We start from the raw sequence: 15596 nt of genomic DNA on the forward strand, positions 1-15596 counted from the left end.
ATCGCTATTTGGAGTGATTTATTCTTATTATTCCACGCTGATTCTGCTTAGAGTCAATTCTCTTAGGCGGCAAATAATAATCAGAATCAGCATTGCCGATTGCTTTCTTTTAATCATAAGACATTAGTGTTAGTCAGTTCATTTTTACCGCTTCATATAGCCAGAACTTAAATTAATAATAAACTCTTTTTCGGATCGACTTGTGTTTAATTTAACAGATTCCATAATTTAAAATAAATAATATTAGGTCGTGTAGTATGAATTGAGTAGAATTGAATTGACACTTATGTCTTTTTTTTTCATAGGAAATATTTTTATTGTCAATCGAAATATGCACCACCATTATCGATACACTTCTGCCATTTAACGGGAAGTTCATTGATTGCCCTGCTGTAAAACCCTGCAGGCCGGGAGTCGATAAACTCGTGGAAGGCAGCTTTGACAGTCTCGTCGAAGTTGAATGTTTTCCCTACCAAGAAGTTATCCAAATTTTGAAAGAAGCGGTAATCAGTGGGTGCTAAGTCGGGTGAATACGGTGGATGACGAAGACTTTCCAATTTCAACTCCTGTAGCTTGGCCAAGGTGACTTGTGTGGTGTATGGCCGAGCGTTGTCGTGCAACAATAGCGGTTCGATTGACTAATCTTGGCTGCTTAACCGTCAGTTGCCTCATCATTTCGGTCAGTTGTCGGCAGTAGACATCAGCCGTAATCGATTCACCAGGTTTCATGAAGCTGTGATGGATGACACCTGCGTTGGACCACCAAACGGACACCATAAGCTTCTTTTGATGAAGATTTTTTTTCGCACAATGTTTTGGTGGTTCATCTTGATCCAACCACTGCGATGAACGTCTAGTATTGTCATATAGGATCCATTTCTCATCACAAGTAACAATCCGATTCAAAAATGGTTCGTTATTATACCGGCACAACAAAGAAACACAAGCTTCGAGACGTCGTTCTTTCTGTATGTCGCTCAACTCATGCGGTACCCACTTGTCCAGCTTTTTCACTTCACCAATTTCAGCCAAATGAGTCAATATTGTTTTTTTGGTTACACTGAATATTAACGAAAATTCGAACGCACTTTGACGTGGATTCGCTTCCACCACGGCTTTCAGATGATCGTTATCCACTTGAGTTTCAGGTTGTCCACGTGGTTCATTTGTTGGGTCAAAATTGCCAGAACGAAATTTCATGAACCAACGAGGTACTGTTTGCTGTGAAGTGACTTCAGTACCAAACACATCATTAATATTGCGAGCCGTCTGAGCTGTTGTGGTTCCACGGTGGAACTCATATTTCATTAACATACGAATTTCACTATTTTGCATGGCTACACAAAAATTTTTATAAAAATAAAAGTTTTCAATAATTTTTAACACTTTAAACTCTGATCGAAAGAGGAAGAATGTGCCTTTTCCACATAAAAAAGTCAAGTCCAAATATAGATTTAGAGTGAAGTTATTCGCAGTTGAACGTGGCATTTCGAGAATCTACTCATTTCATACTACACGACCTAACAATAAATTTTTAAAAATTGCGAAAACTTAATCGAAAATTGCCAAGTATATATACGTACTAGGTACACACCACTAGGCACAATAGTTTATTGCTATGGGTATAGGTACACTAAGGCGATAAGTGAGAAAAAATTATTAATTGCAATAAATACTGTTTTTTTTTCATTGTGGTCTGCGTATACTTTGAATCGTTATATCCCAAATACTGAATTTGGTACAAATCTGATTCAACGCGGGTAGATACTTCGAGAGGCCCTCTAACAGTGTGCAAAAATGGTTAGTGTACAAAAGTGCAAATTCTTCTAAAATCACCTAAGTTTTTTTTTGAGATCTCGGCCCTTTGGCATCAACCGATAAATCTACAAGTATATGAAAACATGAAGGTGTTTACTGAAGAACGCACCATTTTGCCCCAGGCTGTGCGATGAATAGTTCCCGAGATATAATGTTTTAAGTTTTCACCCTCGACCCCGGTCTATCCTTGAATGGTGAAACTTAGGAAGTTGAAATTTTATGTGGTAAGTCCTTTGAGTGATAGAGACAAGTGGTAAAAATTTAAAATCGATAGCCCGTGGGGGCCGAATTGACCTCTTAACATTATACGGTCTTTATCGTTTATCTACACTGACTTTCAAAAAAATCGCAACACCAAGAAGAACACATCGTATACGTTTGAAATTTTGGCATTACGTTGGGTCGGGTAATAGATAAAAACGATCAAAATATCAAAAGAAAATTATTGTGAGTAAGTGAAAAAATTTTATAATAATTTAATAATGGGTGGTATCTCCTCTTAAATTAATACATTCCCGTAAGCGACGTGGCATGCTTAAAATTAAATTGTCAATATCTTCCTGTGGTATTGTATCCCAGGCAATCTGGACCTGTTCGCGGAGTTCATCTATGGTCTATGGAGGGCGAGCTAAACGTTGAAGTCTCCGACCCATTATATCCCATACATGCTCTATTGGGGTCAAATCTGGAGACCGAGCTGGCCAAGGCAAAGTATCCAAATTTTCAGCTTCCAAATACCTCAAAGTATCGTTAGCTACATGTGGTTGCACATTATCCTGTTGAAATGTGCTTCCAGGATGGTTGTGCATGTATAGTACAAGAACCGGTTCTAAGACACTATTAATGTACCTCTGAGCATTTAGTCTATCATAAATGAAAATAAGAGGAGACCGACTACCATACTAGATGGCACCCCAAACCATGACACCTAGTGTTAAACCAGAATGACGCCTTTCCAAAAAGTCCAAATTTAATCGCTCTCCTCTGCCCCTTCTAACACGTAACCGTCCATCAGATCGCTATAAACAAAATCGGCTCTCATCACTGAACACGATTCTTCTCCACTCATCCACCCATTTCACTCTCAGACGACACCACTTCAGTCGGGCCACCCTGTGGTTTCGTGATAATGGAAGCCGACGCATAGGACGATATGAATTTAGTCCAAAACTTCGAATTCAGCGATACATCGTACTAAGGGAGACCCTTCGATTTAGGGTGGCTAACCAGTTACCACCAAGAGACGGAATTGTTTCAACCGGGGCGCTTGTCGCTGAACGACGAAGTCGCCGGTCTTCGCGTTGGTTCGTCATTCTTGGACGGCCACTACCACGATGAAGATTTACTGATCCTTCGTTAGACCAATCTCTTCAAGCTCCTAGCACTGTTGATGCGTTTCGATCTAATCTACGTGCAATTTCGCGGAAAGGTAAACGTGCCTCATGCATACCAACAATTCTTCGCCTTTCAAAGGGAGTTAACTGCCGATAAACTGCATTTTGGTGTACACGAGGCATTTTGCACTACCACACATTCAATATGGCACTAACAATAATACCTTTATCGCTATCCGCCTATAAAAAAAATTTCAAAAAGAACGATCGTCACAGATAAAATAGTAAAGGAAAAATTCATATCGCACTAGAATGCAAACTTGAAATTTTTATCATTTTTTTCTCTTTACAATTCTAAAATCATATCAAAATTTCAAATACATACAATGCGTTCATTTTGGTGTTGCGGTTTTTTTGAAAGTCAGTGTATATTATCATCCAGTACACCGTAAAGCGATTGGAAATTATGAAATTCGTAAGCATAAACCATTGCATCCTCTAGGCTATCTGGTTTCTTGAGGTGCATATTATTTTTCAATGTTCCCGAACAGCCACCAATAAACGTATCTAAAGCTATCCTTTCATGGTGTTTAATATCGCATTGTTTTTGCATTGCACATGTTGCGTTATCGTTATTTATATGTTGTATAACGTTGCTTAAAATTAATTGAACCCTATTCCCGAAATTCAACAGAGGTTCACCCTTGATGGGTTTTGCCCTAGTTAGTTCCTGAACTAAATTGTCTGAATCCCTTCTATCAGAAAAACATTGAATCAAACAATTTTTCAACGTAAACCAATCTTTGATTTCCATACGATTACCAATTACTTTTTCGGCTTTATCAACCAATTTATCCTGAATCAATTCAACAATACGAGTGTCTAATTCGCTATCTTTAAAAAAGTAATAACTTGTAATCAAACTTTCACAACGGTTGATGATCCTATGAAGCGTATTGTTATCGCCATTATATGGTTTAATAGAATAAAGACTTGACTTAAACAAATTCTAATTTAACGAGGAATATGGCATGTTTGCACTGGTTGAGGCTTTATTAGAAGTCATCTTTAATTTATTTTTAGGAGATACTTTATTTTCCTCAATTAAGACGTTAAGAAATCGACTTGAGAGTTGATTGATTGAATCCTCAATATCAATGTTGTACATTAACTAGTATCTTTTACAAGGAAATATTTAAAATTTTTGCAATACTTAATGGCAGAGCAAGGTTTAGGACGCCATTGTATATGTCGGAGATTTATTAGCCCTTAAGTTTAGAAATGTAAAATTCTAGTTAGCAATAAGGTTGAAGAGCAGGCTGACAGCTTTATCGCGGAGATAAAGTACTGTCGAACGAGGTCGCTACCACCAAGGGCGAAATCGAGGGGCCATGTGTGCGAACCTTCGTGGGAAACAGGGACTAACAGGTACTTTTATCCCTCGAATTTGAAGGACTCGCGAGATCTGGGAAACCAGAAACCGAAAGGGACAGGCAGATTAGATTGGCAAGTGACGAGAAGCGCTTGTGTGGTAGCGAATTCGTTGGCTTTGCCCTTCTTCTATTCTTGCTATTGAAATAAAAACTAACTATATTGCATCATCATGGAAAACCTTCCTGTTGATGCTCCGACATATACAATATTCCATAGGTGTGGTCCAACTACTGAGCCTTGAGGCACCCCACATGAAAGCATCTTTTCTTTTTTGTTTTTCCCTTCTCCATATATAATACTTCTATTCGTCAAATACGCCTTAATCAGGTTTACCAGATATTCAAAAATACCAACTTTTTCCAGTTTTTCAATGATCACTTTCCAAGATGCCGAGTTAAATGCATTTCTTATATCTACAGTAGTTGGTAAAACAAAGTTTCTATATTTTTTGAGTTTTTTTCTTTCCCTTTCTGCTATTCCCATTATTTTTTCTAATGCTGTAATTGTTGCCTTGCCCTTGCGAAAGCCGTATTGGTGTTTATTATATACAACTTAGTGCAATAAAAAAATAATATTTGCTCCTTATGGGATTGATTGCAGGGGAGTGGTCATTTTGGGTCTCACTTGAACGTTTTTTTGTTAAAGCCATCGAATCATCTACGAATTAGTGGTTTTACAGGTCGCTAATTGAATTGTTTACAATTAGCTCGTGGCTTGATCAAGTAACAATAATGTAAAGTTGTGCAGGGTGTGGTCCAAGGAATTTTTACGTTCACAGATACATAGATTTTTCTATTTATGATTTTGACATTGAATTATCCTGTAATGAACTGGGTCGACTGATAACGGCCTTCGCTACGACCACCTCACGTCTGTTATGACCCACTCGACGTAAAACTCACGTTGCACCTTACTCTCTGTCCTCTAGTACGGTCAGGCTAGCTCGGGTAAGTACGTCCAGGTTACTGGCCAATTTGACTACCTCCCAGAGCGGTATTCTGTGTTGGTCTTCCATCTCAGGTGTCGAACAAATCAACCGTTAATTTGACGTTTGTTATCTAACAGAACATGTTTATCTCAGTCTCCTCCTCTTTCTCCTCAAGATTCAGCGAGCATTTCGGGTTCTCAGGAATCCCCACTACGTGCAAGTGAATCTAGAACAGGCCATGCCGTATGTAAACTGCTATGTCAAGTCGTGCTGATTGCCTACTTAACCATATAAAAGTTTGGGCACTCTCGTTCGACAGAACCGTCAGGAACCTCTTGCCACATCCGGTTCTGAAGCTGCGCTTTCACCCAACTGCGGGGGGTATCCTTAAAGGTGATCCGCGCCCCACAAGAGTCGAATCCGTCGCCTCTCTGGTAGACTTCAGTGCCTTAGAAACCCAAATAACCTGGTAACTACATCATCATAACTCGATCATGCTTACCGTAACCATTCAGAACTTTGGATAATTTATTTCGCATATATTTGTATCAGCTTCACACTTCGACAATTCTTCCTGGGAGGAAGTAAGGCAGCGGAGAGAGTGAGTCTTTTGTCTTGTATTTCCAGTTTGTCGGTTTGCAACTTATTACGTGTATTGGCTTATCCACTTTGTAATCCCTTCGGGTTCCCAAAAATTGGCTCTCAAAGATTGAAAAGTAATTCAAATAAACTGATACTTCCACTTCCTTTGGAGCCGGGATCAGGTCATCCACGAGCAGCGACCACGCGAGAGAAAGGACAAAACTCTCACCTGCGGACCACCTCTCTGCTCATAAAGACTCCGTCATATTTATGGAATGTTGGCAATAACTATTGAAATAATTTTTTTACCAAAAAAATGTTTCAAGTGCAAGTTAAAAGGCTAATTTGTTGTCACTTTTTGATTATTTTAAACTTTTTTCTGCTCACAAACTTCCAATAAAGCTCAATTTGAGTTTTTTAAATTTCACCCTTAATTTACTTTTTTTTAATGGAATCTACACTTATTTACTTACACAAACGTATCAAAATTTATTGGGGTTAGATAAGAAAAATTTTGAGAACGTTTTTTTCTCTTATTTTATTCAAACAAATTGAACTCGGTTACAAAGGCAAAATAACAATTTATTGCTAGCAAGAATTAATTGTTACTTAATGTTTAAACCATTCGCTCAAAGTGTGTTCCGCCGTTATTCCAACACAGTGGTATTCTTCATAATGGACGATCCCACTTCAACACTGGTGTCTTGCCCGTGTAACGTAACTCGATGCTGGAGAACAGATATTATTATTAAAGAAACACGTTGGTTCTACTATGTAAATATTATAATCGACTGTTATTACTACATTAAAACTGGTTCTTAACCGAATCCTCTTTACCACCCTTAGTCTGTATTTACGTGCATCTCATCAAATAGAGGGGTGATTATAACATTAATTTTTACATAAAGTCCTATGGTTGAACTCCGGATTCAGTTGATTGCTTGGTTATTGGGCTAAAGGTTAAGTTAGTACAGAGTACTAAGTAATTCTTCATGAGAAATACAAATAGGGTTGATTAGAAAGATGATTTATCCTAATGGTGGTTAATAGGTACGTTACTTCTGATTGATTGCATTACACCGACGATAAGAGCCCCCAAGTTAACTACGCTATTTGGCCGATCTTTATAAACATGAAATTTTAAATGGCCCTCGAGGAAAAAGTTACGGAGATTTAAATCAGGTAACCGAGCTGTCCTCTCTATTTCACCATGCAACAACTTGGCACTGCCTCTTTTTTAATTAAAAATTGCAATTTCTGTAATGCAATTTACTTTACTTTCAAAAAATACAGAAGACAATTATATTTTTTTTTGTGTTTTAACCAATTTTAATTTCTTTGGATGCGATAAAGAAAAGAAATTTTTTCTCGGAAATATTTCGTATCTAATCCCGATAAAATAAGATATACAGGATGGCCCACTTAAAACAGTCCACCTGAAATATCTCGAATGGAATTTTTTTTCGGGGATCGCAACCCCTTCAAGAATTTTAAATGGGACGGGAGTCAAACAAAACATCAAATCAAAAAAATTTCAATCTTTATGTTTTTGAAAGTTGATGAGTTTTAAATGGGCCACCCTGTATATGTATACGCCAATAAGAGGAGGTTTCATAAAACGATTCGAAAATAGCGGGTGACGTTTTAAAAACTAAAGTTGCAGTTCCTACGAATGTTACGGGGTAATAATAAAAAAATTAACAAATCAAAATGTTTAGTCTTATTAAATAAATCAGGAAATTCTTTCCATTGCAGGAAATTCTCAAAAATAAGTCCAACCAAAACTTCATATTCAGCCCTTTTTCGATCGAAGCAATCTTGGCTTTGACCGCGGCTGGTGCCAAGAATGACACTCTCCTAGAGTTCGCTTCCGCCCTAAATTTACCCGCGCAAGAAACGACTGAAAAAGCCCTTAAGTATGTTTTTTTTTTACCATTGCGCCTTTCCTAAACTTCTTACGTTGCAGAAATTTCTTTACTTTGTTAAAACAAAAATCCCACGACTACCAGTTATCCTCAGCCAATAAATTGTTCGTGAATAACGATTTCCAAATTCTGGACAGTTTCAAAAAGCGAGCCATCGAAAATTATGACGCCGATATCGAAAATGTTGATTTCGCTAAGGTATATTGTTGAGTTTTTCAATAATTAACATTGTTAATTTGAGTTTTAAGGAGGTCGAAGCAGCTCAAAAAATTAACCGATGGGTGGAGGAGCACACCAACAACAAAATCAGGAACATAATTCAACCTGATGATATCAATGACTCTATCAGATTGCTCCTAGTTAACGCTTTACATTTCAAGGGTAAGAAATAATCGTTTTCTGTCCATTTAAAATACCAAAAATATTTAGGCACTTGGGAGAAAATGTTTTTGTATGTCAACAAGGGGACTTACTATATAACCAAAACAAACACTAAAGAAGTTGATATGATGCATGTAGAAGATGGATTTATGTACTACGAATCTCCAACACTTAAAGCTAAATTCTTGGAGCTGCCATACTATAATAGCCATATTACAATGACCATCGTCCTCGCCGACGAAATCGAGGGGCTTGCAGCCCTAGAAAAAGACATATATCCCCTTCTTAAACCCCAACGCTTCAAGTATGAACATGTGTCTGTAACTCTGCCATCTTTTTTTGTTAACAGCAATTATAACTTGAGGCCCATCTTAGAAAGAGTAAAAATCAGTCTCATCATTGAAATTAGTTTTTGGAAATAGCTTTTCTTTAGTTAGGGTTGAAAAAGGTGTTCAGCGATAGTGCGGATCTTAGTGGGATTTCAAGTGAACCTTTGAAGGTGTTTGCAGTGATCCAGAAGGCTTTTATCAACGTAACCAAGTTTGGAACTGAAGCTGCAGCTTCAACTGCATGTAAGTGATTTTTTTTGGGATTCTTCATGTTTTTGCTGCTTTCAATCATTAACTTTTGCCCTCTAAATTTATAACCTGAATTATAGCAAAAATGTTAAGTACTTTACGATCAGTGTTTCTTCGATTAGTGTGGCAAAAGGTACTGCACTAGGCACGTTTATTTCCGATAAGTAGCACAGTTCACACCGTATCGTCGGGAATAGAAAAGAATCATTCTCTTTTTAGTTTTAGTTGTCGTATTGAGAAAATCAGCCATAATCGGAGCGAGGCCCATATTTCGAGCAGACCATCCGTTTCTGTGTTTTGTTATTTGCGATCATGTAATTTTATTTACTGGGAAAATTAATTAAAACATTCATAATTAATATTTCTATCTGGATAGTCGTTGTTGAAAGCCTTAGTGAAGCATTACTGGCACAAACATAGTCAGTTGTATGAGAAACTAATCGGGAGTGTAAACAAAACTCTAGACAACCCGACATACACAGCGATCTCTGTGAATGTAAACCAGTGTTATGTCGGCTGTTGGTACGGTAGTTATATCACAACAATTTGCTTAATAATTAAATAATAAGAAACTGCGTAGTGTTTACTACCATCTAGAACTTGCGATTAGAAAACGTATTACCCCTAATTGCGATTTAATATTAAGTTCATGTTCTGGAAGCCTTATGCATGGTCAGCATATATTTTAATATAAATAGGGAAAAACGTAGATTTAAGAATCATAATTTTTTGTAACCGTATTGTTAGTTACATTTTGTGTTGTTTCCTGTAAAATAAATTTTTAAAAAAATAGTTTGGCTGAACCTCAAACTTAACTCGGTTTCTCTCGGAGAGGCCAATCATCATTTCTCGTAATGCATTCATTGAAGAGTCCTTGTTAACAATGAACTAACAATACACTAGGTATCTTCAAACAAACAATGCTTATTATACAGGGTTATTCACGCTATACGGCGCAGAATATTGTGGCTAAAATATGAGGCTTTCAAAAGGTTTCACTTTTGGGCTATATGGGGATCTATTATGGCTATTTTTTAAAATTATTTTTATATTATACAGGGTGTCCGAAAAGCTCTAAAAGTATAAAAGTTGTGTTTTTTTAAATGGAACTCTCTGTATATTATTGCATTTTTGGATTCTCCGATCAAAATAAATGTCTGTTTCAATGAGGTTTACTATACCTAAAACTTAAGGTTTTTTAAATAATTTGAATTTGATCAAAATTTGACCTAATTTTCATGTTTTAAACACTTAAGAAGTATTTAAGTTATGCAAGTGTAATTTACAGTGCAGTGTAACAATAAATCATATTTTATATCCCAATCATGATAAACTTGCCATTTTATACAGGGTGTGCAAAAATTAAAACTAATGAAATAAGAATTTTAAGTGACTATAACTTGATTCATTTAAATACAATGCTATATTTTTTTAATTATCAGGATATGTAATTTTTAATTACCTATTGAATGGTATTAGGGTGTTCATAACTAAGTCTGCGCGTTTTTATAGAATACGTTAAATAATTGTTCTTTGCGCCATTTGGTGTTATTTAGTTAAAAATATCAATGTATAGTTTCTAGTTGTCTATGATATTTCAAAATGTCAGATAATTTATTTAATCTGTCAGTTTAGTCTGCGTAGTTTGTTTTTCGTTTTTGCTAAAATGGTATTATTTTTCGTAATTTTGGACGCTTAGATCGTTTGTTATTTGATATATTGTTGTGGTGTTACATAGTTATAATGAAGATTTACTCAAAAGAAGAGCGTATTGACACGATTTTTATTCTTGGAGAATGTCATAAGAATTGTTTATTGGCTTCTCGAGTTTATGCTCAAAGGTTTCCCGAAAGAAAACATCCTAAGCCAGCCGTTTTTGAAAGATTATTGCACCAGTTTCAAGAAACAGGAAGTGTCAATTACAAGAAACCTATTACAAAGAAGTCTGTCACTGAAGATGAAGAAAATGTTTTTATGGTAGTTGGTTCAGTTATTGAAAATCCTAATATTACTCAAAATTTGATATCCAAAGTTACGAACATTAGTCAAGCAAGTGTTTCAACAATTCTTAAAAAACATAGTTTTTATCCTTATAAAATCCAGCTTTGCCAAGAACTTTATGGATATGATTTTGACAACCGAACAGACTTTTGCATGTGGGTGTTAGATAATGTGGCAGAAAATGAAAACTTTTTCGATGAAGTTCTATTTAGTGATGAATGTACTTTCCATAACAATGGTCTTGTAAATAGACACAACTTTCATTACTATTGTGATTCGAATCCTCATGAATACAGAGTCATGAGAAATCAGAATAGATGGTCCGTTAATGTGTGGGGTGGAATACTGGGCCCATATTTAATTGGACCGTATTTTTTGAAGGACCTTTAAATGGTATGATGTTTCTAAATTTCCTTTTACACCAATTTCCAGTATTTAAAAAAAAGGTCCCTTTAACTATTAGAACCACTATGTGGTTTCAATTGGATGGAGCTCCGCCTCATTATCATCGCGAGGTTTGACAATTTTTAAATGCCAACATTAAAAAAAGGTGGATTGGAAGAAATGAATATCAAAATTGGCCCCCCAGATCCCCGGACTTAACTCCACTAGATTTCTTTTTGTGGGGATATATAAAAGGAATTGTCTACAATACGCCTCCGACAACTTCACAGGATATGAAAACACGTGTAACAGATACGTTTGAAACTGTTACTCCGCAAATGCTTTCCAGAGTTAGTAGTAGTTTTAAAAATAGAATTTGTAAATGCCTAGAAATGGACGGTAGACATTTCGAACATCTATTATGAATATTTTTTTTCTGTTTTATGTTATAGTTGATATGTGATTTAGAACTTTGAACTAAATAACACCAAATGGCGCAAAGATCAATTATTTAGTGTATTCTGTAAAAACGCGAAGACTTAGTGATGAACACCCTAATACCATTCAATAGGTAATTAAAAATTACATATCCTGGTAAGTTTGTAGCATTGTATTTAAATTAATCAAGTTATAGTCACTTAAAGTTCTTATTTCATTAGTTCTAATTTTTGCACACCCTGTATAAAATGGCCAGTTTATCATGATTGGGATATAAAATATGATCTATTGTTACACTGCACTGTAAATTACACTTGCATAACTTAAATACTTCTTATGTGTTTAAAACATGAAAATTAGGTCAAATTTCGATAAAATTCAAATTATTTAAAAAACCTTAAGTTTTAGGTATAGTAAACCTCATTGAAACAAACATTTATTTTGATCGGAGAATCCAAAAATGCAATAATATACAGAGGGTTCCATTTAAAAAAACACAACTTTGATACTTTTAGAGCTTTTTGGACACCCTGTATAATATAAAAATAATTTAAAAAAATAGCCATAATAGATCCCTATATAGCCCAAAAGTGAAACCTTTTGAAAGCCTCGTATTTTAGACACAATATTCCGCGCCGTATAGCGCGAATAACCCTGTACAATACACTCAGATTTTTCCAGCAGGCTGAAGCAAAACCATTCCAGAAAGTTCAGTTTTCTTCAGATTTCTGAATAAATATAGATTTTTATGCATTATACACAGATAGACGAAATCATATTTCCTTCATCTGCATTAAGAAAAGAGTGAAATCCACCTTTAATAAGTCGCTCAAACCCGTCAAAATACGTTACTTCTCTGCTTAAATATCTCAATATCTGGTCTCAAATATCGAAGATCATCTGAGATATCACACGTAAGATTTTATGCTGCATAAGCGGCTATACGATCAAAACAATTTATTGCGGATGGTAAAAGGTAAAAATGTGGATGTTAGCCTTAGTAACTAAACAAAGCACACACAGGTGGCGCAACCGTTAAGTCTATCTGGTGAAGCCGTAAAAATTAGGCCGAAAACCACATTTATGCTTGTTTCAGTGCAGACCTCAAAGCCCTATCAAAAGACTAAAACTGCAGTATAGGGGAGGGAAACCGCCACAACAAGCAAAGACATGGTTCCATAGAGCATTTTAAAAGTAGAAGATCGAAACCTTTTTTGTCACGTACCAACTTACCGACAATATCGGTACCAACACCAACCAACACTCACTGCTGAAAACCATTCATATTAGCTTCTGCAAATAAGTTTCAGCTACCGGTTTTGACTGGTGCCATGCACTGTGAATTTTCTAATGTTACAAGTTGCAAATTTTTGTTTGTTCTTTTTCAAGCATTGGTCCCACCCTGAAATTTAAATACAAAACCTGCACGTACATATGCATATGAGTTTCCCTTAATCTCTTTATTTCCCTAATCCGCATCTGCATATCCTACTAAAGGATTTTTGTTTTTATAATACCAGAATGTGATTACATTGATACCTTCAAGTAACTTGCATTAAAATTGAACGTTGAATTCAAATTTATATAAATATTTAACATAAACAACGAGTGTCGACTTCCGGCACAATCGGAAGTATGAAGTCATTGAAAATTATTTAGATGTGGTCGTTACAAAGCTCTTAATCTTAACCACTAAATTTTCGTAACTTTGCTGTTCGTAGTTTTCTTAAAACGTCTAATGACGGTTCCCGGGGGAACACCCTATATAAAGCATGCGATAAAGACCATATTTTGGCAAAATTTTACGGTGGTGGTTCTACGGTCACCTGAATGTACCTGGGAGTTCTAATTAACTGCGCATTTTACTTACAAATTGTTTGTTCAACTCACACAGTTCCATTTTCGTTGTCCTAATCACCTACAGGACGTTTCGTTGCAGACCACGGATTTTTCTATTATGTTAGTCCTAACGACGTCATGCTACTTATAGGGCGAATCGTTTATAGGGTAGGTGTGTGCTTTACCTACGCATGCGTCACTTTTCCCACGTTTCTTCTAGATCCTTTGTGTTACCGGTTAGGGGGTACTGATGCCGATCCACGTTCACTCACAATTTGCGTTTCTTTCAATATTTACAGAATATAGAATATCGGACGCGGGAATTCCAAAGCGTTTCATAGCCGATCGTCCGTTTAAGTTTTACGTGAGTGTCCGTGGAATTGTCCTTTTAGCAGGACGAATTCTTGGATTTTTAACCGCAGGAACATGCAAAATAAAGGTTCTTTTCACTTATCTGCGATCAAAGTTAAAATCATCGCGGAATAATTAATTTGGTGCTGCCTCTGCATTTACGGGCTTTAGTAGAAGTTCGACTAGTTATTAGAGGTTTAAGGAGGGTTGAAATTATGTTCATTTTTTTAGTCTATTTCAAACCAGAATATCTGCCACCTTCAGCTGACTTTAGTTTCATCGCCAATCGTTCGTTCATGTATGCCATTAAGAAGGATAATGTCGTTTTAATACCTGGACGAATTGATACATTATAAGCGCGATTTATATTATGTGTAGAGACTCGTTTGGTTTTTAACTTTTATCCTATTTGCGCACGTATATGAGTATATGGCATAGAATAATATGACAAAGGAACATAGAACAACTGATTGTTTTTTTTTAATACATCAAGTCCTCATTTTATTTTCTATTATGCATGATATGTTTATTTCAGTGGATGAAACAGACTCGCTCAGAAAATGGCATACACCTGCTAAAGAATTCTTAGTGGATCATCCTTTCATATACTACATCAAATTTCAGGATGTTTTGCTGTTTTCTGGAAGGATTTCGCAATTTTAACTGTGCCATAACGTGTTCCCAGTTTATTAAATAAATATATTTAATGAATATGAGTTTTTTTTCATACATTTTGTACCCACATTTGTGCTTAACGCTGCTGGGAAATTCTATGGTTCCAGATTTAACCTTAACTAACCTGGCTCGAACGTTTATTGCAGTGTTAATGAATTTTTTGTTTTTAGTAACTGCGGTATTTCGGCAAGGATTCCTTATAGAAGAGACCATATATCTTGTCGCCAATCATTCATATATTTATTTTATGCGGATGACTGAAGTAATATTGTTTTTGGGGAGATGGATGACGTAAACTAACTATATTATTTAATTAAAATATCCTCTGATGTTAATGTGTTGCTCACTATATTGTGACTGGTAGCACTTCCCTAATAATAATAGCCGCATGCCATGTTGGTCTGTAGCGTTCTGTCCGATCACCAAGATGCGGCAATTCAGGGCGTGGTTAGGCAAACAGACAGGGGTGACCGCAGTTAAGGCGACCGATCCCCTCTGCATTATCACAGAACCGACCGTCTATTGGTACTAATCAAGTGGTATTCCAGCCTTTTTTAGGAATACAAATTTTTTTTCTTATTATAGGAATCTTAGTAGTATTAAAAGCTAAAAAGAATCGCTTAAGTGAGTTAGCCATGCTGGGCACAGTCATATTCACCACTTTAATATATATTAAAGAGCTTGTCGAGCTGATTCATTTGAGTCATTGCTGAAGGCATTTGGAGATCATTTGACGAAGTTATTGAGGTTCAAAGCTTGAAAAGTAACAAAAAAAGTGTGATGAAATGACTCTGTATCTAGAAAACTCACCAAGATAAAATGAAGCCTTATTAATAATATTAAACGGCTTTTTAACACGACTCCTAAGGGTTGCTTGCATCTCGTGAAGTTTTCCACCAAACGAGTAATTTATGTGCTCAAACAAACA

The 15596-nt window shown here is 36.1% G+C and overlaps 1 protein-coding gene across 1 annotated transcript; it reads left to right on the plus strand.

The window, feature by feature from the left end:
* Positions 1 to 1942: 1942 nt before the first annotated feature.
* LOC136349960 (serine protease inhibitor 42Dd-like) lies at positions 1943 to 14993 on the plus strand. The gene is made up of 7 exons (XM_066301533.1): positions 1943 to 2042; positions 7852 to 8012; positions 8063 to 8219; positions 8270 to 8402; positions 8451 to 8782; positions 8836 to 8974; positions 14839 to 14993. Exons 1-7 carry the CDS (start codon positions 2010 to 2012, stop codon positions 14961 to 14963), a joined length of 1080 nt encoding a protein of 359 aa, XP_066157630.1. The 5' UTR covers positions 1943 to 2009; the 3' UTR covers positions 14964 to 14993.
* Positions 14994 to 15596: the final 603 nt, after the last annotated feature.

The sequence above is a fragment of the Euwallacea fornicatus genome, unplaced genomic scaffold, assembly GCF_040115645.1.
Source record: "Euwallacea fornicatus isolate EFF26 unplaced genomic scaffold, ASM4011564v1 scaffold_76, whole genome shotgun sequence".
Classification (NCBI taxonomy): Eukaryota; Metazoa; Arthropoda; class Insecta; order Coleoptera; family Curculionidae; genus Euwallacea; species Euwallacea fornicatus.